Source organism: Dendrobium catenatum, unplaced genomic scaffold (assembly GCF_001605985.2).
Source record: "Dendrobium catenatum unplaced genomic scaffold, ASM160598v2 fragScaff_scaffold_1595, whole genome shotgun sequence".
NCBI lineage: Eukaryota > Viridiplantae > Streptophyta > Magnoliopsida > Asparagales > Orchidaceae > Dendrobium > Dendrobium catenatum.
The window spans coordinates 305,474-328,918 of record NW_021320057.1 but is presented as its reverse complement, the minus strand read 5'-3'; the positions used below and the strand labels follow the sequence as shown (position 1 = coordinate 328,918).

The window sequence follows — 23,445 nt, the reverse complement described above, 5'->3', positions numbered from 1 at the left end:
TTCTCTTTGATTATCGGGCAGGAAATCCTTGCAAAAAGAAGGAGCTTGGAGATTAAACCTACATATTAAATTATTCCAGTGGTGGTAATCCGAATCTCACATAAGGAACTTATGAATTTATCTCACTTGTGTTATCGGCATGCTCTAACCCTATTTGTTTTTCATCTACGAGTGACTTTGCTTGATGAATCGTATCTTTTGATTGGAAGACTAGAAAGACACAATTTTAATATACAAGGCTTAATTTGGATTTGCAGCGTGAAAGGGAAACTGACAATGGAGTTGAAGGATCATGTCCCCGAGCTAACAACTGCCTCCAGAGAGGAAGCCGTGGCTAATAAAGAAATTGTGAAGTTTGATCCAAGCCGAAGTAATTTTCTGTCATTTTCAAGTTCTTTCTGGAGAATTTTCTAGGAGCAGGTTGTACCTTTTTTGTTCACGTTCCTAGAAATTATTTTTTTTTTTAAATTTTTATTTTTATTTTTTTTATCACGTTCCTAGAAAATATATCTTCCTGGCAGAAGAAAGAATAGCAGCTGGATAAAAATGCTAGACCAACGCCAATAATTTTTGCAGGGGACATTATGCCTAATTGATTAAGAATTTAATGAAAATGCTTTATTTTTTTTCCTTTAGTTTCTCAGCTGAAACCTTTTTTTTTTGCTGGAGCCAGTGCTATGAACATGCCTTTTTTGTTAAATGGTTCATCAAATACTCATGACTGAAAACTTGTAATTCTTGCTCTTTTTTATTTATTGGATTGTTCAAACCGTATCAAATGAGTCTTATATGCATTAATGCATCATAGGGTTCGTCTTTATCTGCCTAATTTGAGACAACTTTGACAATTTAAGGATTGTGTAAGATTAGTGAACGCTGGAGAATAGTGTGGTTGAGGATAATAATGATGATAAGTATTATGATGATAGTTGTCGCTAATAATGACAAACAAGAGTTGGATAAACAAAGTAGCACTATTTTTTACAGTAATTGATACACAAATGGCGTCAAAGAATTAATAGAAACGTTTAGACTTCTGAAGAAAATTATAATGATCATGCATAAGAGCTTGGGGAGTTGTGCACTGTGGGCTTCGCCAGCTTGCACAAGTAACAATTAACTGTTTATGATAATTTTTTGTGATATTTTATGTAACCCCATATACCAATATCAGTACTTCCCCTGTTATTGCACGAAGAACATAGTGAAAGCCTAAACTTTTGAATAGTTGTTCCAAAATAATACCATCTCAATTTTTCCTCAGCATTGTAGAAGATATAAATTATTGTGTGCTGGAAAATTTGAGTTGGTAAAGTGATTTTTTTTATATTAGTATTGTACAAAAAATGCAAATAATACACAAATAAAAAAAGTTTACAAGTGACATCATTATTATGTGAAATTTGAAAAACTTGGAAAAGGGAAACAACCAATGGGCTTAAGATAATTGAAGTTGAGAAGACGAGTATGCAATAATTCAAATAAAAAAAAAGCTGAGAAGATGAGATAACATTTTTTTGAAACATTAGCCTGTTCTCTGGTGGATGTAATAGAAAATGTTGTAGAAGCAATATAGGATGATGAAGATAAGCAAAAGTCAAACATCAATAGGTAGATGTTAGTGTCAGCGGCAGACAATGTCTACGGATCATCATAAAATCTATTTGATCAAGCACAATTCTTGATGTAATATTTGAATTTTAAACTTTTAGAATTAAATTTAGGGTTATTTGAACTCCAATTTTAACAAACTCATAGTCAAAATGAACGTATAGATAAGGAGAACCCAAGAACTTCGGAATTTTCTTGATTTGAATCCAAATGTTTCCAAATTAATTACTTAAATCATAGTTAGAATTTTTTTTTATATTTGAAAGACCAAACAATCTTTGAATCTTGTGTGCTTATGGTCAAAATGAGCGTCTCAATGAGAATAATCCCATGCTCCCAATATGACAATGTCATTAAGGTTCTTATATGCACAATGAATGATCTTTGATTCAATAAATCAACATGGAATGCCCGATGAAGTGTTTAGGGATTTTAGCTAAAATAATCAAAATGCCACTCTGAAAGATATTAACAAACCCCCGTTCTCCATATGAAGAGGGTTTGAAATTGGAGAGAGCTTAGAGATTGAAGAATACTAGTTTTCCTGCCCGACGGTTGATGCCAAAGGTCACCTCCAACAATCATTGTTGCCCTATTTCTATAGCTCGTCCATATGAAGAGGGTTTGAAATTGGAGAGAGCTTAGAGACTGAAGAATTTGTTGTCGCCCAATTGTTTGCTTGGTTGACATTGTCTGACTGCAATCATCACCTTTCACTATATCACCAATATTCTCTAGCATATCATAGGAAGATAATATAATAATATATATGTTGTAATATCATCTTTTTCAATTAAAAGGAAAAAGAGCTTTTATAATCTTATTTCCATGGTAAATTATTTCAACTGGATTATACCTCATTATTTTTTTCATTTTCGGATTTTCCACTTATAAGTTTTGGCGCCCCTTTGAATTTCTTCGAAATTGGGGTGCCTCCTCTAAATTTTCTTAAACTTTTGGTGTCTTTTGAATTTCTTTTATTTGTATTTGTGATATTCTTGCAAATCTAAGATCATAATCTTTGTCTATCGTTACAAATATTCTAATATGTAACACAGAGTAAACTACAAATTATATAAGTGATGCAGGACTACTAAGAGGAGAATGACTTTGGAATCACTTAGATATTGCGCAATTCTTGATTAGAATAAATTTAGAATAAAATTACTAGCAGTTCTTAACAACGAATAAAAACAATTAAGGCGATAATTTTGCTTAGGCCAAATCACATGCTCCAAGATTAAAACCTTTCAAGACAAATAAGAAAATAAGACAAAACAAAGTAGTAGCCTTCAAATTAATCCCTAATCTAATAATGAAAATTAGGATGCATTGAAAGTGCGCTCAAGACCTACGATAACTAAGCTTTAGTAATAGCACTTGGAGGAGCCTTCGTAACTACAACCAAACCAAAGAAAAGTTAGACTAAAAGAACGAATAAGATTTGAAAGAAGATAACCGTTGTCAAAGGGAGGTGGAGATCCTCCACTCGACGCCTTTGAAGCGCTCGTCGATAGCTTCGACCAAGTAGATCAACGTTCGCTCCAAATACTCTTCTACGGTATGGTCAACCCTTGGATTTATGTCAAAATAAATTGATTGAAGAATATCTACGAAACCGTCTTCGTCCCAAGTTATGCCGTAGTCAACATCCGGATCTGCCATACATGAGTGATTGGACGGTAATGGCTTCCAACAATCGATGCTCCTCTCAAGCGGTGGCCACGAGAAAGAAGTTTCTGTGGTGAAAGAAGAGGAAACAAACCCCAAGTGTCTTCTAGCAAATCTGATTACTATTCCAAAGTCTGAAATATTTCAGATTTTACTCTAAAAATCTGAGAGGAAATCAGCCTCTAACGTTGGGGAGAGCAAGGATTAGCAAGAGCAAAAACTATGGCAGCAAACCATAGGAGCAATAAAGGTAGGGAGAGGAGTAATGAGAAGGATAGAGGGGCGGTAAGAGAGAGGGGCTGCGGTTTGTAGAGGAGCTGGAGTTTTAATTTGTTTCCCAAAGAGAGATTCTCTCTTGGAAAGAAATTAAGTAGAAAAGGGAATAGGTAATTTCAGCCAGGGAGAGATTGGGGGTTTTTGAAATTATTTCCTAACTAGGGGGAGAGTTTTAGGAAATAAACAAAAGGAATTTAATGGGTATAGGAGGGGCCGGCGGTTTGCATGAGGGTGGGAGGATTTTATGGGATTGATTAAGGCTTCCTAATTTAAGTTTTGAAATTAGGAAAGTTTTAAATTAAATCCAATTGAAATTTAAAATTCAAAAGAGATCTAATTCAATTACTTTCCTAAAATAGAGTAGCTAAATTAGGAAGGAACTTGAATGCAATTTCAAAGAGATTTGAATTTCAAAATCATCTCAAATTAATCCTCGGTCCGGTTAGAAAATTCAAGGGTGAAGGGGAATGGTTGAGGCCGGCGGGTTGGGGCCTTGGCCGGCGGCCAAAGTGAGGACGGGTGGAGGTGGCCGAGGTTATGGGGGAATTTTAATGGAGCTTGTTGTGTGGATGAAGTTGAGTGAAATTTGGTCGAGTTGGGCGTGACGACGACGAATGAAAGAAGATGACGAGGGAAGGTGAGAATACAAAGAGAAAATCACGAACCCGGCCGTATCCAAGGTTGGTGGGTGATGTGCTAAGCTCCCTCTCCAAGGGATCTCTCCAAAACTCTCCAAGAACTCTCAAATGCTCTCAAGCACAAGTGTAGGAAACTTCTTAATAATCATTCATTCATTCATTAACCACAAATAGAGCAAAGGGAGGCTTTAAATAGCCTCATATAAATGACTCAAAAACAAATGACACAAATGCCCTTTGGGCTTACAAACGACAACTCCCATAATAGGGGTACAACGGGAAATAATAAAACTACATAAGCAAATAAAAAAAATGCATGAAAATAAAATACATCAATGACTCAAAAATATAAAGACTCGATCGTGGCCGTAGATCGGCGGCCACGTCTCTGATAAACTTTCCATGATGATCTGATGTCCCCATCAATAAGTTTGAAGATGCAATAACAACAACATCAAACCTTTATCTCACTATGTGGGGCTTCATGAATACTTTTTCTCCATTGTCCTATTAAGAGTGAAATTCTTATTTAAATCTGATAAAAAAGGTCATTTCTAACACTTTCTAACCAATCTTTTTACGTCTATTGCCTCTATCTTTCTTAACTTAGGTCTGATCTAATACATCTACTTTACTAACCTGGTCATTAAAAGGCCAACGATTTATATGACCAAACCATCTTAAGGCGTCTCTCTCTAATCTTATCTTCCACTATATATATATATATATATATTCATTTCACATTCTGATGATGATGCCAAAGTAAAAATTATGTCACCCTAATAAGTAAAGTATGACATTGGTGCTATTGTATGCACCCATATTATATGGATTTTATTCTAGAATTTATAGTAAAATATGGCGTAATTTATTAAAATTAATAAAAAAGTAATATTGAACATTACAAAATGAGACATTCAAAGCAATTTTTCCTTATGAATATGTCAGTATTATATATAAAAAACCGTGTACTACACTTCTTGAATTTTAAAGTGTGATTTTTAAAAAGATATGCAAGACAAAAGATTTCTGGAATACTTTTAAAAAAAATCATGAACTGTCGTTACAAAATTGGTCAGGAGTACAAGGCATTTCTTTTAAACAACATGATAATTTTATGTAAGTTATTTTTCTGTCTTGTTGTTTGTATTGAACAAAAAATTGTCTTCTAATTTTTATATAGGTGTCTTGTAATTTATACAGAACTATCTTGTTATTGACAAATTTCATATTATGAGCTCCTGATCTAATTTTTTCCTTAACAATCCACTTGTACATAATGACAACCTAGAAGTTCTGTTTGACCCAAAAGACTCTTTTTCTATCTCCAATCCCATTAATATATAGTAGAAGACGAGAGTGAGGAATGAATACTTTGGTCTTACATTTTGCCTTCCTTTTAGTTGAGGAAAAGTGAAGGAAATAAAATGAATCCAAATATTTGATGTGTTGATTATAAACGCCTTTGATTTGAGCTTTTCAACTTTTTTTTTCCAAATTTCATTTCACTCAGATTTCTAGCATCCAGCATGGACCAATCTAACAAAAGAAGAGGACCTTTCTCTCCAATCCCTAAACCTAATTTTCCCTTCCTACTTAAAACATACAATTAAACAACACAAGTCAAATCCCTCTACAACCCTAGCCAACCTCCCTCCTTCCTAATGGGATTCCCTAGCGGGCCCCACAATTGCCTTGGGCAGCAATTCTCAGTGTGCGGACCTGCTTGGTCTACCTCATGTAAACCTGAGCCGACCCTTTGCCTATGGCTGGCTGGACTGGTCTAAAATTACCTCCCTCCCAAAAAATTACCTTGTCCTCAAGGTGAAAGGAGGTGAACTGATATTTCATCCACATAGGGCTCTCAGGTGGCGTAGTTTGGTTGGCTCTTCCATTTGATCACTTCCTTACTTCCCTCTTCTCTTTGACGAACCCCTATCAACTCTAATGGTTCTAATATCACATCCAAGACCTCTGTCAGTGTCATTGGTAACTCAGAACTCGCTACTTGATCCCCAATTGCCCTCGGTAGGGATACATGGAATACGAGATGTATAGTTGCCGTCGATGGTAATTTCAATCGATATGTCATCGCTCCAATCCTCTCTAATACCTCATATGGTCCAAAGTACCTTGGGGCATGCTTCTCATTCTTTCTGTTGGCGACTGTCTTTTGCTTATAAGGTCAGAGCTTTAAGAATATCCTTTTCCCTACCTCAAATTGGATGTCCTTCCTATGTCCATATGCCTATTTCTTCATAATCTATTGAGCCCTCAACAGATGCCTCTTCACTTCTTCCAACACCCTATACATTTTCTCCAAGTATTCCTCTACTGAAGAACCTTGGGTGCTACTATGCCTAAAATGCACCAGGTGTGGTGGATCACATCCGTACAATACTTTGTATGGGGTCATTTGAGAAGGAAAATGATATGGTCGTATACCAGCACTCTGCCCATGCTAACCACTTGGCCCATAGCCAAGGTATCTTCGACACAAAGCATCGTAGGTATGTCTCCAAGATCCTATTGGCCACCTTCGTCTTCCCATCTGTCTGCAGGTGGTAGGCGGTGTTTTTCTTCAGTAATGTCCGCTATAGTGTGAATATTCCCTCTAAAAGTGATCGAGAAACACCTTATTTATGTTGGATACTATAGACTCTGGTATCCCATGCAGTTTGACCACCTCCTTGATGAAAGCTGATGCCACTGTTACTGTAGTGTAGTGGTGTCGTAGGGGAATGAAATAAGCATACTTGCTCAGTCTGTCTACTATCACTAAAATTATTATGAACCATTTTGATCGGGATAATCCATCTATGAAATTCATGGATACCTCCTCTTACACCCGACCTGGTAGAGCTAAGGGTTGTATTAATCCTCTTGGAGACATGGCCATATACTTGTTCCTATGACATATTTCACGTATGACTACCAACTCCATATCCTTGTACATCCCCTTCTAGCACTACTTTGAAGCTAGTCTCCTATATGTCTTTTGGACCCTTGAATGACCCCCAATAGTGCTACCATGTAACTCTTGTAGTAGGTTTGGAATATGGCCTGATGTCTTAGGCATCACGAATCTCCCCTGGTATAGAATTCTCTCCTCTTCTAAAGAATAACATGGGTGGCTAGTCCCATCCTTTAATAAATCTACCCTAATCCTCGCCAGTCTCTTATCATGTGCACTCTCCTCCTTATTGGCCCCCAATTCAGTATCAGTGCTATCTACACTGTTATAGCCAGTGGCGGAGGGAGGGGGGGGGGGGGTCTTCAACCAATCACCACCTGGCTAAGGAGAAAAAGGAAGAGCAAAAGTTCACATGTATATTTTTATATATGAGAAATCAATTATTTTCTCTTATATACATGCTCGATTTAAGTAAATGAATTAATTTATTTTTCTAAATCAAGACTAAGTTATTGATATAATGATATATCATCAAAAAATTATCTTCATCGGGCACTAATCTCGAGAAAAAAATCACGTTAGAAACTTCAAAAATTAAATCGGAGACCATTTGAACTCCGATTTCAACAAACTTATAGTTGAACTGAATGTCTTAAAAATACGAACCCAACAACACCAAATTTGACTCAATCTGAGCCCAAATGAGTCCAAATCAAGGACCCGAAGCGTATTTGAAAGGTTCAAAACATAATTTGGATGATCAAACAGTTTCCAAAATTTATTTGCTTATAGTCGAATTGAGCGGCTCGATGAGATGAATCCATTGAGCTAAAGATCGTTGATTTCTAATCATTAAGCTATATTTTTATTCAGATTTATGCTATGCAATTAATTCATTTCTTTTTTAATAAAAAATCTCAATATATATATAAGTTCTAGCGAAAATCTTCGACTTCTATTTGAAACTTTATTTTAAAAAATTTTGGGTAGTTGAAATTGAAACTCACTTAAATTAGCTGAAATAAAAATATTTTAAAGAATGTTGAATAAAACTCATTTAAATATCTTTCGCTCTTCTCTTGCCTCCAAACAGAGAGCCCCCTGATAATGAGACAGCAAATAAAATTATTTTAATTTTTCCCCCCCCCCCCCCCCCGAATAAAATTTCTGGCTCCGCCACTGGTTATAGTATGTAACTACCCCATATATCTGGACAAGGCATCCGCTGTCTTGTTCTTTATCCTTGGCTTATACTGGATTTCAAAATCATGTTCCAATAACTTTGACAATCATCTATGGTTCTCCTCTTTCATCATCCTCTGCTACAATAAGTACTTCAGGCTCCTCTGATTCGTCTTAACAATGAAATGTCGACCCAACAAGTAGGGTCACCACTTATGGATTGCTAGCACAATGACCATCAATTACCTCTCATAGACTGACTTCAGCCTGGCTCTAGGTGTCAACACCTGACTGAAGTTGTCACGACCCGGCCCGGTTAGCTCGTAGATACGAGGCGGGAACGAGATCGGACATGTAATAAAATTAACTAGTCATTCTTCTTAACAAAAAGAAACTATTCATTGAACTCATCAAAGACAAAAAGCGCCTCTAAATCTTCTCTAATTTCATTCCAAAAAAGAGTTTTCAAAATATACAAGATGGCTAACTTTAGGGCAAAATGGGTAGAAAGGTTAAAGTTTACTTAAACCTTCTTCGACAATTTATATCTTCCAAACTGAGCGAAATTTGGTATAAGTTCTTTATACCATTTTGCTCGAAATTTCGAGACGAATCTAACGAAATTTATTTCGTCGAATTCCGACGACGTCGAAATTTCACTTAAGTTCGTCGCGGCGCATCGAGATGCGTGCGACGCACTCAAATGACGTATTTCGGGTTTTACAGAAGTAGGCGATGGGTCGATGGTTCTGCATGAGTACTCCTCCCAATGCATACCCTGAGGCATCTGTCTCCACTATGAAGACCTTAGTGAAATCTGGTAGGGCCAAGACCGACACGGTGGTCATGACCTTCTTCAATTTCTCAAAAGCTGATGTGGTCGCCTCCCCCCCCGGGCATGAAACCATCCTTCTTTAACTATTCTGTTGGTGGCCATGCGATGGTGCTATAGCCCTTCACGAACGTCCTGTTATAGCTAGTTAACCCTAGCAATTCCCTCAGCTCTGAAATTTTTTGGGCAGTGGTCATCTCAACATAATCTCAATTTTGGTATGATCCATATCTACACCCTCTTAAGAGACTACATGTCCTAACTCCTAAGTACTCCACACTAGTTAAGGTTAAATAACACTTCTTCAGTCTGGCCCTTAGCTGATGCTCTTATAACGCCGAAAAAATCTTCCTGAAGTGCTCCCAATGCTCTTTATCCGACCTGCTATAAATCAGAATATAATAAAAAATATCAGCATAAATCTCTTGAGATAGGGTCGGAAAACATTGTTCATGAGGAATTGGAAGGTGGCTGGGGAATTATTGAGGCCAAAAAGCATCACTAGAAACTCATAATGCCCCTCATGAGTTTTGAAAGCAGTCTTTGACACAACTTCCATTTTTATTCTGATCTGATGGTACCCTGACTTCAGATCTATCTTAGCGAAGATAACTGTCTTACTTAGCTCATCCAACAAATCATCTATCATTGGGATAAGAAACTTGTCTGGCATAGTTTCCTTATTTACCACCTTATAGTCCACGCACAAACTCCAACTCTCATCCTTTTTCTTAACCAGTAAGACTGAGCTAGAAAAATGACTCACACCGTGCCTGATAACCCCTGCTACCAGCATCTCTCTTATCAACTTCTCAATTTCATCATTCTGAAATTGAGGATAGTGGTAGGGCTTGACACTGATTGGTGACGCACCTTCCCTCAAGGTGATAGTGTGCTCCTCCCTTGAAGGTGGCAATCCTTGAGGTGACAGAAATATCTCACTAAACTGTTGAATCAATGGTTGTACTGAAAGAGGGATGTTCCCACCCTCCTCAAATTTGACCCCTTCCAGCTTCTGTAGCTCCACCAGATAACCTTCCCCACCTCTTGTATGCTTTTTACCATGGTTTTTGATGCCACAGTTTTGGAGAGCCTTACATCTCCCCTGATCACTACCCTTCTCCCTTCCACCACTAGCTCCATTTTCAATGCTCCCTAATTGACCTTGGTGTTCTCTAAGGTCTGTAGCCACTTCATCCCCAAGATGACATCAATACTCCCTAACTCGAATGGGAGAAAATCCTCCCTCACCTGGACCCCTTGTATGGTCAGCACTACTGCCCGACAAATCTCCGTCCGTCGCCACCTTCCTTGTACCCATTATCACTCCACAACACCCCGTATCCACCAATGTCACCCTCAATTGGTCCACAACTTAGTTGGAGATGAAATTGTTGGTAATCACACTGTCAATCAACACCACCACCTCACTGTCTGTTATTTCCCTCTTCACTTTCATGGTATGACTCAGAATGAATCATAGCAGTGAGTTTATGGAGACCTTTGCCACGTCAAGATATAGCTTGTCCTCCTCCTCTCCCCCTATCTCACTCTCACCCCCCTCCTCAGTTTCCTCGTCATCACAGACGGTAAGAACCTGAAGAGTTTGGTCCCGACATATGTGCCATGGAGTATACTTCTCATCACATTTAAAGCATAATTCTTTCACCCTCTTATCTTGCATCTCCCTTTCATTCAATATTTTGAAGTTCCCCCTATTCCTCCTCTTACTGGCTTCTCCCTTGGGGTCTAACGAATGTTGCCTGATGCAGGCCTCTTGTGTGCTAAGAGAGTGGTAGTCATCCTGTAAGAGCCACCTGAATTGCTTCCTATGGCTCCTCTCTCCTGGTACTTCTGATCCTCCACCAGTTGTGCTAGCTCCATAGCCTCTCCCAAGTCACGAGGCCTTATGAACATAATCGTTGCCCAGATATTTGATTTAAGTCCCTTCATGAAATTCCCCTCTAGAACAGTCTCCGATAGTCGATCCAATCGACTCGCCAGGTACTCAAATATCTCGCGATAATCTATCACTGAGCCTTCCTGTACTAGTGCAAAGAACTGCTCATAGAAGTCCCCTCCCCTGCTTGTTTGGAAATGTCCAATAAGCATTCCTTGAACTCCCTCCAACTCCATGTGGGCCTCCTTGTGTCTCTCCACTAGTAACAAGCCAACGCCTTCCCTTCCAAGCATAAGCTAGTTGCCGTCAATTTCTCCTCCATCAACCCATTGATGGCGAAATACATCACTACTATGTAGATCTACTCATGGGCATCATCCCCTTGAAAAATGGGCATCCTCAACTTCCAGACTTTCGGATCTACCCTAATTCCTCCATATTTTCCCCTTCCCCAAGTGTTTAGTCCTCCCCCAAATGTCCTGATCCTCTCTTCCACGCTCATACCCATACCTATCTTCATTTTCACCCTCCTTTCTTCAAAATAAGCACCCCTCCTACAATAATCCACCTTTTTTCTTTCCTAATCAGCACCCCTTGGTTCATGCCCCCAATAATCATGCATCTCTCCTCTATGATCTCACCTCGTTTTCACTCCTACGAATTTCAGAATTCATATGTCTCGCTACCGGACCTCTTGCCTCTGATGTTGCCGTTTGATTTTGATTGTCCAGTATCTTCTTCACCATCTCATGAAGATCTGAAACTTTGCCTTCCATGGAGGATATTCTATCCTCCACTGTTGCTTTCATTTGGCTCATATCCCCCTCAAGGCGTTCTTCCAATGCATTCACTTTCTTGGCCGTCATCGATACTCGGATTTTTATTGGACTCAAAAACCTGGATCGCGAACCCAAAATCAGCAAAACAGTCCCTCTTCGGACAAAGTTCAGCCACTGGAATTCACAAAAATAGCCCAAAAACAGTCCAAAAAACTTCTTTGATACCAATTTGATAGGAAACACTTAAGAATCTCAAGTGAAAACCTATTAATCTTGGAAAAACAAAGGGAAACATCCACAAAACTTTGAGGGAAAAAAAAGCAATTTATTGCAATAATTAGAGATAATGGAAGGAAAATACCAACATACAGTTGATTCTCAATTCAAGAGGAGGGTCTATCTCTCCTAATCCCTAGACGCCGCTAGAGCCCAAGAATGTCAAGCACCAAGACAAAAAAAAAAAAAAAGCCAAATCCCTCTACAGCCCTAGCCCGCCCCTCCTTCCTAATGGGATTCCCTAGTGGGCCCCACAATTGCCTTGGGCGGCAATTCCTAGGGTACGAACCTGCTTGTTCCGCCTCATGTAAACCTGAGCAATGGGCCGGCTGGACTGGTCAACACATGGATATAAACTTACCCTAGGCGATGCATTTTAGTCTTTTCTAGAATGACAAGTTGTTAGGTCTTCTATTTATAGCATACTGACAGTTTTTTAGGACGCTTTTGCCAGAGAAAAGCCTTTAACTGCTGAACTGAACTTACATGATGGAAAATTCCTCTTTCATAGCTTAATTTTTTTTCCTTCAATTTTGTTGGCTGTAAATTGTGCTGATTCTCACAAGTTTTTTAAATCTGTATCCTATTTGACTGCTAATTAATTTCTTATATTGACTTTGCTGAAGATTGGTCAGATGTGTTTGTCATTGAAGTTTGGTTTCATTACAAATTTACTTTTAACAGCGTATACTGTGCTGCATGTTTGTTTCTTGTGTCGGTTTGACAAATATTATAAAAAATGAAATCCTTTATTTCTATTTTTTCAAAGTGATTGGTATTATCAAAAGGAAGGCCTTGATAAAAGAGTTAGCTGCTGCGTACCATGCTGAATGTATTGCCTGTGGTCAGGAACTTTTGCAACTTCAGAAAAAGTTGGAAGAGGTCAGTTTTTTTTCTTCTTATATTCATCCTCTTGTATTGCTTACAAACTGAAATTGCAATTAGGTTTTGTCAACTGATATACTGATCTTGCTTTAATTTCAAAATTCCTAGGACTTTGTAATCAAGATTCAGGATGACTAGTAAGCTTCAACATATTTATTCCTTCACTGGATTACTTTGTGTGTTGATCAAGATGCACTTGATTTTAGCAATCAGAACATGAGGCCTAAGCTTTTTGGTAGATGAGAGGCCTGCTTTATCATTCGCTGGCTTTCACATCCGCTTCAAAATTATTTTAAATTTCTTATATTAGGAATATGAAATTACCTCTAGGTTAAGTATTAGCAATATTTTTTTAAGATAATTATGAAAAAATATATAAAGCAACAATAAATTTCTTCATGTGTTTTTGTTTTTAAAGGCAATGTGATGTTTACCTCAAGAATCAATATTCTGGGTAGGAATAATGTCAGTCATAGGTATGTTGGAGGTTAACGAATCTTTGATGTTATATAAAGTGCATATGATAGAAATGACTAGTGTTGTAAATTATTCTATAGGGACCAAAGAATACCAATTCAAAAATGGCACTAAGTCACCAACAAGCATTGAGTTTTAATGTCTTAGTATTTGTTATGGAGGTGATTTAAGATTACAACAAATTTAGAATTAGGTACCTTTTTATATGATTAGTATATAATGTTGGAGGGATCATGCGTTGTTACCTATTTGTGATAGGTTTATATCTCTGAAACAATTGTATTGAAAAAATGGGATGTATAACGTAAAAATTGGCGGTAAAATGGAGTTCTTATGACATCATATGATAAGTGCCATTGATATTTAAAATGTAATTTAATGAAATAACTATAATTTCAAGTATGGCATATGAATTTGATTATTTGATCAAAAAACATGAGTAAAAATCAAGTTGAAGGTGGTTGAAATGACTGAGGATGATTATATGGTAAAGCAAGTTTAGAAGTGATTGCATTGCAAAGATTGTGTGAGCGTTACATTTTATTGTGGATAATAATGTTTAGCTATTTGAGCTTGTACAATAGAGATTAGAAGGTGAATCCAAGTGTTCGGAGGAATTTGAAAGACGAGATTGATCAAAGGTGTTAGAATTTTTTTTTTCCTTGGGGTGGGTGTGGGAAGGATGGGGCAACCTTGTAGAGTTAGCACCTGACATCATACACAATGAGAGAGAATGGGGAAAGGGGATTCATAATGCATAACCTAAATAGTTGGGATGAGGTTGCTTGTGATTTAATGCAGTTGATGTTGCAATGAGTGAGGCAAAACATCCTTAAAAGTAATGCTCTTTAGTCGATAAATTCACAATATTAAACATGACATTCTTCACAAATATTGCAGATTTGGCGTTGGCTGTTTATGATAGATTTAGACATCTTGAAATTTTATTCAAAAAAAAAATTAGGATGTAGATGAAATCATTGTTGATAAATTTAAAATTGGGTGGTAAAGCAGAAAAGTTCCTGTGAGATCATATGATTAGAGAACGCCATTGATACTTAGAATATAATTTTATAAAATAACTATAATTTCTGGTGTGCTATATGGATTTAAGAATTTGGTGACAAAAATGACAAAAAACAAAGTTGACGATGGCCAAAATAAGAATATGAAGACCGACAACGCTACTATAGAGTGCTAAATAATTGGAGAGAATGTGGTGGGAGCAACATACATTATTGGGACAAGGTTGTAGAAAATAACATCATGCTATGTGGGTTTTGTACAACAGAGATCAGATGGTACAACCAATAATGGGAGTAAATATGAATGGAAAGAGGTACTCAAAGATACATTATCAGAATTTGTGGGGAAAATAAATATAGTTAACACTTAACACGACATAGAATGGGAGTGAATTGGTAAAAATAATTAAGAATGCAGACCCAACATTGTCAGGATAAGTCCAGACATGATAAATAGGAGTAAGTTGGGATTAGGCTTTTGATGACCTAACGCAAGTGATGGTGTAATCAGTGAGATAAAATCCCTTAAACATAATATTCCTTACTCTATAAATTCAGAATATTAAGTATGGCATGCTTCATATAAAATGTTTACCGTCTGATAGATATGGCTTCAACGAAGATTTCCATTCATGTGCTTCAATGTGGTTGCAAAATTCAAAGATTTGTCCTGTAATATTTGATTTCTTGCTTTTTTCCATATTGGTGGAGAACTTTATTACCTGTCTAACTTTGTTTATATTTTTTATAAAAAAATGTTGTATTCTAGTTTTCAAATAAGTGGAATGTCACAGTTGCACATTGGGCATGGTAGATATCAAGAAGTCAACAAGACGTGGCTATCTGACGATTTTAAAATTAATCTATACTAAAGATAAATGTTCAAAATAATAGCTATCCACCAACAATGCTGTCAAAGCATCTAAAAATTCTTGACATTCAAATAATTTATGCGCCAAAAATTTATAATAATTCATCAAAGAAGAGACATTGTTTATAAATAACTTTATAATCTCAACCACCTCATCATGATGAATGAAGCAGGTATCTAGAAACTCTCCTTTTCATGATGCACAACTAATAATTTAAAATTGACAATATATATGTATTGGCTTAAATGAAATGAACTCAGGAGGTGTGAAATTTGTTGACTATGGTATAAATAATAATAAATAAGATATAACACGATCAATAACTTGTTTCAGCAGACTTGGTTTACTATAACAAACTATTATAATTAATGTTGTTACTAAAACATATAATAAGAGCTGCTAAATGAGACATTTATTAAAAATGAAAGTCTTATAATTGGGGTTCATGAAAATATGTAAAATGTAATGAAATTTAATATTAAAATAATAATGATTGTTCACGCCATACTAATATATGAAGGAATGTTTCATATTAATACCATAAAGAATAGTTTTACATCAATGAGATTATTACCTTTGCGTCAATCACTTAGATTAACTTTGGTGCAATAAGAAAGGATGTTTTTATGGGCTCCGAAAATTCACACCACGGCCTCCCATCTTTCAGGAGAGTTTTAACGAGTTATGTTCAAGGTGAATTTTCAGAAGGTAGATTGGGTTTGTAGATAAGACACTATCCAGAGATTTCACCCTATCTTGTGAGGACTTTAAGATCTGAGTTCTGGTTTCCTATAGGCGCAAGCACCTATAGTTAATTATGCCTCCTGATAGTGAGAGAGAACTTTAGATTAAGGCTAGTTGTCAAACAAATACGTAGGGATATGTGGTATCTGTCGTATAGTAGCAGCATTAGTTTAGTGTTTGAGATTTAATATTTAAAATTGAAAATGTCTCCATCTTGCATTTAAAGCGGATGGTGGGGGGAGTGATGATGAGCCCGATTAATATCCCATGATTCCGTCATCCTGAGCCATCATAGTCCCTAGTCAACTTAGTCAGAAGAGATAATCGACCCAACCTGATAGAAGGATCATTGTCGGTAGCCATGAGTTGTTTCGTTCAAGTATACCTTGTAGACCGAGGGTGAATATTTGTTTAAGGGGATAAATCTGAATCCACCTTAGCTAACAGATGGCTTTGTCTTTTATCGATTATATCCTATTGATTCATATTTCAAGGATTTAACTGTAATACAATGTATTCATTGAACCAGGCCACTAGGTCAGAGGGTTGCGGTCATAATTGTTAACCACGTGGAGCCGATCTGGCCAGGCCACGGGTTCTTTGCTGAGCCATCCGACCAAACCGTCGATTAGAGTATCAATGTCACGTTCTTACTGCAGGATACTGTTTGAGAATGAATCTTAGTGATAGAATCGACCAGACATTATCTCTTTGTTAACTAAAGTTATATTTGAATTTTTTCACCTCAACAAATTATCATGGATGATGGATGGATTTTGTTTTAAGTATTTGATGATTGAATTTCAATTTTAAAATATTTTAGGTTTCAATATTTTCTTGGAGTTTTGAATTTTCATGGGCATTTAAGAGGCATTTGCTTGAATGTTTGTGGTCCATTTCAGTTGAGATGTTTTATCAACGTGGCCATCATTGGGGTATTTATGGGAAATTTTCATTTTATCGGTTGAACCTTGTCGATTCTGTCTCCTTGTCGACAGAAGATCAGGTTCATTGTCGATTGTATGCTTTTATTAGTGAATTTTCCTGATTATAGGTCTTGAAGGCATAATATGAATGTATAAAACAAATATCTCTGTCGACACTACGATCGTATATTTGTTTGGAAGTTCAAGCTGTGTTGACTCCCATCTATCCATATAAACGGATCAGGCTCGAACTTGAGTTCACTTCTTGACCCGTGCAGTATCCTCAAACATCACGTATGTGCACACATTATGCTCATCGGGGCCCATACGGATGTTTAGGGGGCATTTTTGTAATTATTTGTTGAATTTTGTCGACTCTGTCTAATTGCTGGCATAAGATCATATTCGTTGCCGACTTTAGGTCTTTATCAATTATTTTTTCTTGGCCTAACATGATTGTATGAAGCAAATATCCTGGTCGATATCGTGATCGTATATTTGTTTGATAGTTCGAGCCGTGTCGACTCCCATCCATCCACATAGAAGGATCAGGCTTGAACTTAGATTTATATCTTGACCCACGCAGCTTCCTCAGATGTCACGTGTGTACCTACAACACGTTCATTGCGGCTCATGCGGGTATATGATTGCACATGCATTTTCTTGTATTTGTTTACATACTTGCATGTACATTTACAATTTCATCCGTGTATTAAGGAGCTTGCACGTGCACTTCTCTATTTGTGTGTATATGTGTTGCAATATATGTGTGGGGGTATTTTAAAATTTTAATGTTGATAAATTGTGCGAACAACTATCATTTAAATGTACGCGACACTCTATTTGAGAGCTTATAGATGCCTTCTATCCGTTTGCATAAGTGTTGCGGATCCGATGGCATTGCATTGTAGGTGTGAATTACTTGTTGCTTTATAAACGTAGGTTGTCACATACTAATGAGCCCCCTGCAATTACTTGTAGATGTTTTAATTCATCACAAGCTTGATGCCTATGTTTGTAGATAATGCTTCACGCCAACCGCGATCTTATTACTTATGCTTATAGAGGATTTGCATTATGGGCTCTCCACTGTCATTTGTGGGCAAGCTGTGCACCGATCAAGTCTTTTACAACAACTAGTAAAAGCTTAAATTTGATACAGTCATTTGGCATTTTGATCGTCATATTCCATAAGCGGGTTATGGTACATATATAACAAATCTTTCACATGTTATTCATATGTATTCGTATGCATCATAATTTTGTCTTTGCTTGCAAGTGACACCTCGTATGAGTATCTATATGCATAAGAAAAATTTATCATGTTTGCAGCATATGTTAAAACAACACCGCCATTATCAGGTCCTAAGGCTTGGATGAGAAAAGTGGAGAGTTGCATTAGATAGTTGACAGCTAGCGTAAAACTTGTTGAATAATCATGATATGAATCCTTTAATACATTATGTTAATGCTAGGGCGTTCCCTGGAAGCGATGCGCTGTATGACCTGAATATAATGAGAAGTGTGCAAGGGTCATTGCATCAGTGCCCGGGTGCATTGTTAAATAGGCATGTGTTCCCACATCATGGACGGATGCAGGCAAAGAAGCTAGTCCATGAAACTAAAATTAGGTTAGGATAGTGGAATGTAGGTTCTCTTACATGCAAATTAATGAAATTAATTGATATTATGATTCATAGAAATATAAATATTCTAATCATTCATGAAACTAAATGTGTGGGAGAGAAGGCTAAGGAGATTGATAGTTTAGGGTTTAAACATTGATATTTTGATAGAAGTCGTACTAGAAATAGTGTAGTTGTGATTATAGATATGAGTTTGAAAGATAATATTGTAAAAATTGATAGAATTGAATATATAATTATAGCTTTGAAGATTATTGTTGGTGATAAGTTTATTAATATTATAAGTGCTTATGCTCAAGTAGATTTGGATATATGCTCAAAATTAAAATTTTAGAATGACTTAGAAGAATTAATACAAAAGATACATCTTGAAAAAATAATGTTTATTGGGGGAGATTTAAATGGACATGTTGGTAGAGAGGTAGAGAATTTTAAAAGTATTCATGGTGGCTATGAGTTTGGAGCGACTAATAAAGGTGGTAAGACTATGTTAAATTTTACTCTAGCTTATGATTTTGTTATTGCTAATACTTTATTTAAGAAAAGAGATGATCATCCATCACTTACAAGAATGGATATAATAAAACTAAGATTGATTATTTTCTTGTTAGAAAAAGAGATTGTTTAGATTGCAAAGATTGTAAAATTATTATGAGTGAAACTCTGTGTATCAAACATTGCTTATTAGTTTTGGACTTTAAGATGAAGAGGCAGAGTATGAACAATATAATATATTGTTGTTCTAGGATTAGATGGTGACATTTAAAGAACTCTAACAAAAATATTTTTGAGAGTAAGATTCACGTTCTTAAGATTTTGTCGGTGCATGAGGAGGCTAATGTTATTTAGGAAATAATAACTTGTAATATTAAGAATGTTTCAAAGGATGTGCTTGAAATATCAAAAGGAAAAGTTTCTAATAGTAAAAAAAATTGATGGTGGAATAAAATATGCAATAAAAGATAAAAAATAAGAAGCTCTATTAAAAAAATTGTTTAGATGTAAAATTTTGAAAATTGGGAAAGCTATAAAGTTACCCATAAGGAGTCTAAGAAAACATTCTACGATGCAAAGGCTTTAGCTTTTAATAATTTATATAATAAATCATATATTAAAGATGACGAAATATATATTTATAAGCTAGCTAAACAAAGAGATATGAGCAGTAAGGACTAAGGATTTAGTTTAAGTGAAGTGCATCAATGATGAAGATCAAAAAGTACTTTTTTTAGAAGAGGATACTGAACAAAGGTGGATGAGATATTTTGCTAAGCTTTTCAATGAATATTTGTGAAAATATGATTGACTTTAGTGACCTTAACACTCTAAATGAAAATACAAATTTTTGTTTTTATCGGTATATTACTAAACTGAAGTTAGAGAGGCTTTAAAGAAAATAAAGTGTGGGAAAGCTGTTGGAATGCTTAGGAGAATAGAGGTGTGGAAATGCTTAGGAGATAAAAGAATTTTTTGGCTTACTAAACTTTTTAATATTATTTTGAAGACCAAAAAGATGCCAGATGTGTGGAGAATGAGTTTGGTGATTCATATCTTTAATAGTAAAGGTGATGCACAAGATTGTGTAAATTATAAAAGAATTAAGTTGATGTGTCATACTTTAAAACTATGGGAGAGAGTTGTGGAGCATATTTTACTACATGATACTACTTTTCTTAAAATCAATTTGGATTCATGCCGGGTAGGTCTACTATTGAAGCCATACATTTATTGAGAAATTTGATGGAGAAGTATAGAGAGAAAAAGAAAGATTTTCATATGATATTTATTGATTTAGAGAGCATAGGATAAAGTTCCAAGAGAAGTGCTATGGAGAGTTCTAAAAAAAAAAGGGATTACTAATGTTTATATTCAAGTTATTAGGGATATGTATGCTGGAGCTGTTACTTGTGTTCAAACACAAGGTGGTTTGACCAAGTATTTTCCAATTTCAGTTGGATTACATCAAGGATCAACCTTAAGCACATATCTTTTTGCTTTTGTCATAGATGTTTTTACTAGAGATTTGCAAGAGGATGTTTCCTAGTGGATCATGTCACTGCATTCATCACAATCTTCTTGGGTATATTCCTTCCCTTAGGTATGTTTGTAGGATATTTGTCAGCATCGTTGTCCACAAACAAGTTAGCATGCTTGCCATGCATTGTTCTCTTTTGTTGGTGTATTGTCTTGAAGTTGAATCGTTGCTAATGATAGAGATGTTGTTGCATTCCCTCATGCCCACTTTTGCAAAAGTCCTTAATGAGGTTGACCTCGGAGAAATTTGTGATTGCTCATTGAATCTTTGATGGAAAAGCTAGAATTATCAAAAAAAATGGAGTAAGGATTATCGAAAACTAGTTTATGAATAAAAAGAAGATTGTTAAAAAGATTAGGAACATGAAATAGGGGATGAAGATGTATCTACGTTGTGGAGTGGGGAGTATTCCTTGACTAGTATGTGTAATTGGAAGCAAATCTCCATTACTGATTTGAACATGCTGTGATCCAATGTAACGCCAGGCATTGCGAAACTGAGTTGCATCACGAGTCAAATGAGAGGTTGCAACCAGAATCTAATATCCATTTGGTAGTGGCTTGAGCATCATTTGCAAGCATAACTGAGAAATCGGTATGGAAGCGAATGTCCAGGCTTACCACTGATTTGACATTTGACATAAGTTAAATAATTTCGGCCACCACTAGCGGTAGAACATTAAATTGAATATTGAGAAGTTGAGCTGCATAATGTCAAAAGTTAAGGTTTCTAAAGTTGAAAATGATTAACATTGAGTCAAATATTGATGTTGGCTTCAACATTCGTCTTGAGAAATTTGATCTGAATAGGGATTGAAATCTCTCCCATCTTAGTAGGTGGTTGAGATTGAAGAAGGGTGTTATTGGTGGAAGATGAAATAGTCTCCATTTGTGAAGAAATACAGACCAAGAGATGAAAAACCATAAATACTTAATGCTACTGCAGCAGAATGAAAAAAATGTAAACACCAACACCAAGAAATGCATCGAGCTATGTGTTAGACCGGTCCAGCCGGTCCACACGGGACCGGCTCAGGCGGAAGTGTCTGCCTCTCTTGTACGCTGATTCGATCGCCCAAGCACCGCAGAGCTGTTTAGGAGGGAGTTAGGAAAATTTGAATGTAGGGACTGTTTAGAGGTTTTCTTTTAGATTGTGTGCATTAAATAATTTGTTTTCCTAGAGTTAGGGTATCTTGAATTTGGCTAAAATGTGAGATCTCTTAGGCTTTTTGGGCTCTAGCAGCGTCTAGCGATTTGGGAGAGATAGATCCTCCTCTCGAATAGAGGATCAATTGTATCTTGCTATTTGCTTCCGTTAGTTTGATTATCGCAATAAAATTATTGTTTTTCTGATTTATCCTTTGAATTTGTGGATCGTTCTCGCTGATTTCATTAAGATAGTTAGGTTTTATTTGGGAATTTCAAGTATTTCCTAACACTGATACCATGATAAAAGCTTCCACAAACAGAGCAGATAACTCTAAGAAAATTGAGCAGGAATAAATCAATGGTCAGATAACAGTCCTTTTAATATATCCATGTTTCTCTTAAACCCAATTTCTCTGATGTGTTTCGAACAGTAACTTCATTCTTATTACTTGATTTTGTTTATTCATTCCTTTGAGCTTTTTCGAGTTGCTGAATTGGTTTATTTGTTCCTTTCAGCAGCAGTATGCGGAAAGAAAAGCTCCAGAGGAGACAAGAAAGGCGCTGAAAAGGCCAAAGAAACGATCAAAGAAAGAACACTAAGTTTTGATGAACCGTCTTCAGATTGCTCGTTAACGATTTTAATAACTGCAGCTCAGCTTTGTAGTGTTTATAACACCAATCTGTTTGTAAACTACAGTTGTACCCTCTTTTTCCTTTTATGATATATGTATTGATGTGATATATATGACGTTTTTGATGAGGTACTTATTAAATAAAAGTGAAAGAAGGAAATATCTTTTTGTTTTGAGTAGATTATCAGAAGGAAGAATTGGTACTCTGACCATGCCTGAGCAGGCTGGTTTATAGTTTTAAATCAACTCAACATGACCCGAACTAATAACTGTAGCACAATAAAGCGAAAAAAATAAAAATAATGTACTCCTACAAATTTGTTATGAATATTGTGGAATTATTTCTCTTGGAAAATATATGAAAATAATTTTCTTATAAATATTGTACTCCTACAAATTTGATCATAAAAAAATTCATTATCTTCATAATTTTCTGTTTTGAAAATTGATAAGTTATAGCAAAATAAAAATGTGAAAATTTGTTTAAAATGTCCCATTATTTTCGAAGTTGAAGAAATGTACCATTTGTTTAAATTCTTGTGCAAATATACCCAAAAATTCAGTCTGCATCAGGAAGAGATACTCTACTTTATACAACTTTTCATGCAAGAAATTGATTGATCTCTTCTATTAGTATTGTCTTCTTCTACGATAGTTCTCTTTAACGAATGATATATGGTTCTGAAGTAAAATTCTAATGCATGATTTTTATCTTCGTCTGTGTCTCTAGCTAGCTAAGGATTATCAGTGAAGGTTATTGATGCTTTTATGTTTATATTATGAAAGATAAACATAGAAGGGTATTATGTATCATCTTTGAACATTGTTCCGAATTTAATTAGACACTGATTGGAACATGTTCATCACATGATCAAACATTCCTAAAAAAAGTTGAAGCTTATTTGTATTTTGAAACTAAGATCAAATAATAATGAAAGAAAGTTCAATCAAGATTCAATCAAGGTTCTCAAGTTTT

At 36.0% G+C, this 23,445-nt stretch overlaps 1 protein-coding gene across 2 annotated transcripts; it reads left to right on the top strand.

Moving 5' to 3' along the window:
* The first annotated feature begins 220 nt into the window (after window positions 1–220).
* On the top strand, window positions 221–22,645 carry LOC110099988. 2 transcript variants are annotated; one of them, XM_028700805.1, is made up of 3 exons: window positions 221–370; window positions 12,849–12,961; window positions 22,357–22,645. In XM_028700805.1, exons 1-3 carry the CDS (start codon window positions 277–279, stop codon window positions 22,435–22,437), a joined length of 288 nt encoding a protein of 95 aa, XP_028556638.1. In that variant the 5' UTR covers window positions 221–276; the 3' UTR covers window positions 22,438–22,645. The 2 variants fall into 2 exon arrangements, with proteins under 2 accessions (XP_028556638.1, XP_028556637.1); XM_028700804.1 differs by having other exon boundaries at window positions 22,354–22,645.
* Window positions 22,646–23,445: the final 800 nt, after the last annotated feature.

Coding starts and splice junctions, on each gene's coding strand:
- LOC110099988 (XM_028700804.1), top strand. CDS start 277: ATGGAGTTGAAGGATCATGTCCCCGAGCTAACAACTGCCTCCAGAGAG. Junction 371..12,848: donor GAAGTTTGATCCAAGCCGAA/GTAATTTTCTGT, acceptor ATTTTTTCAAAG/TGATTGGTATTATCAAAAGG. Junction 12,962..22,353: donor TTCAGAAAAAGTTGGAAGAG/GTCAGTTTTTTT, acceptor TGTTCCTTTCAG/CAGCAGTATGCGGAAAGAAA.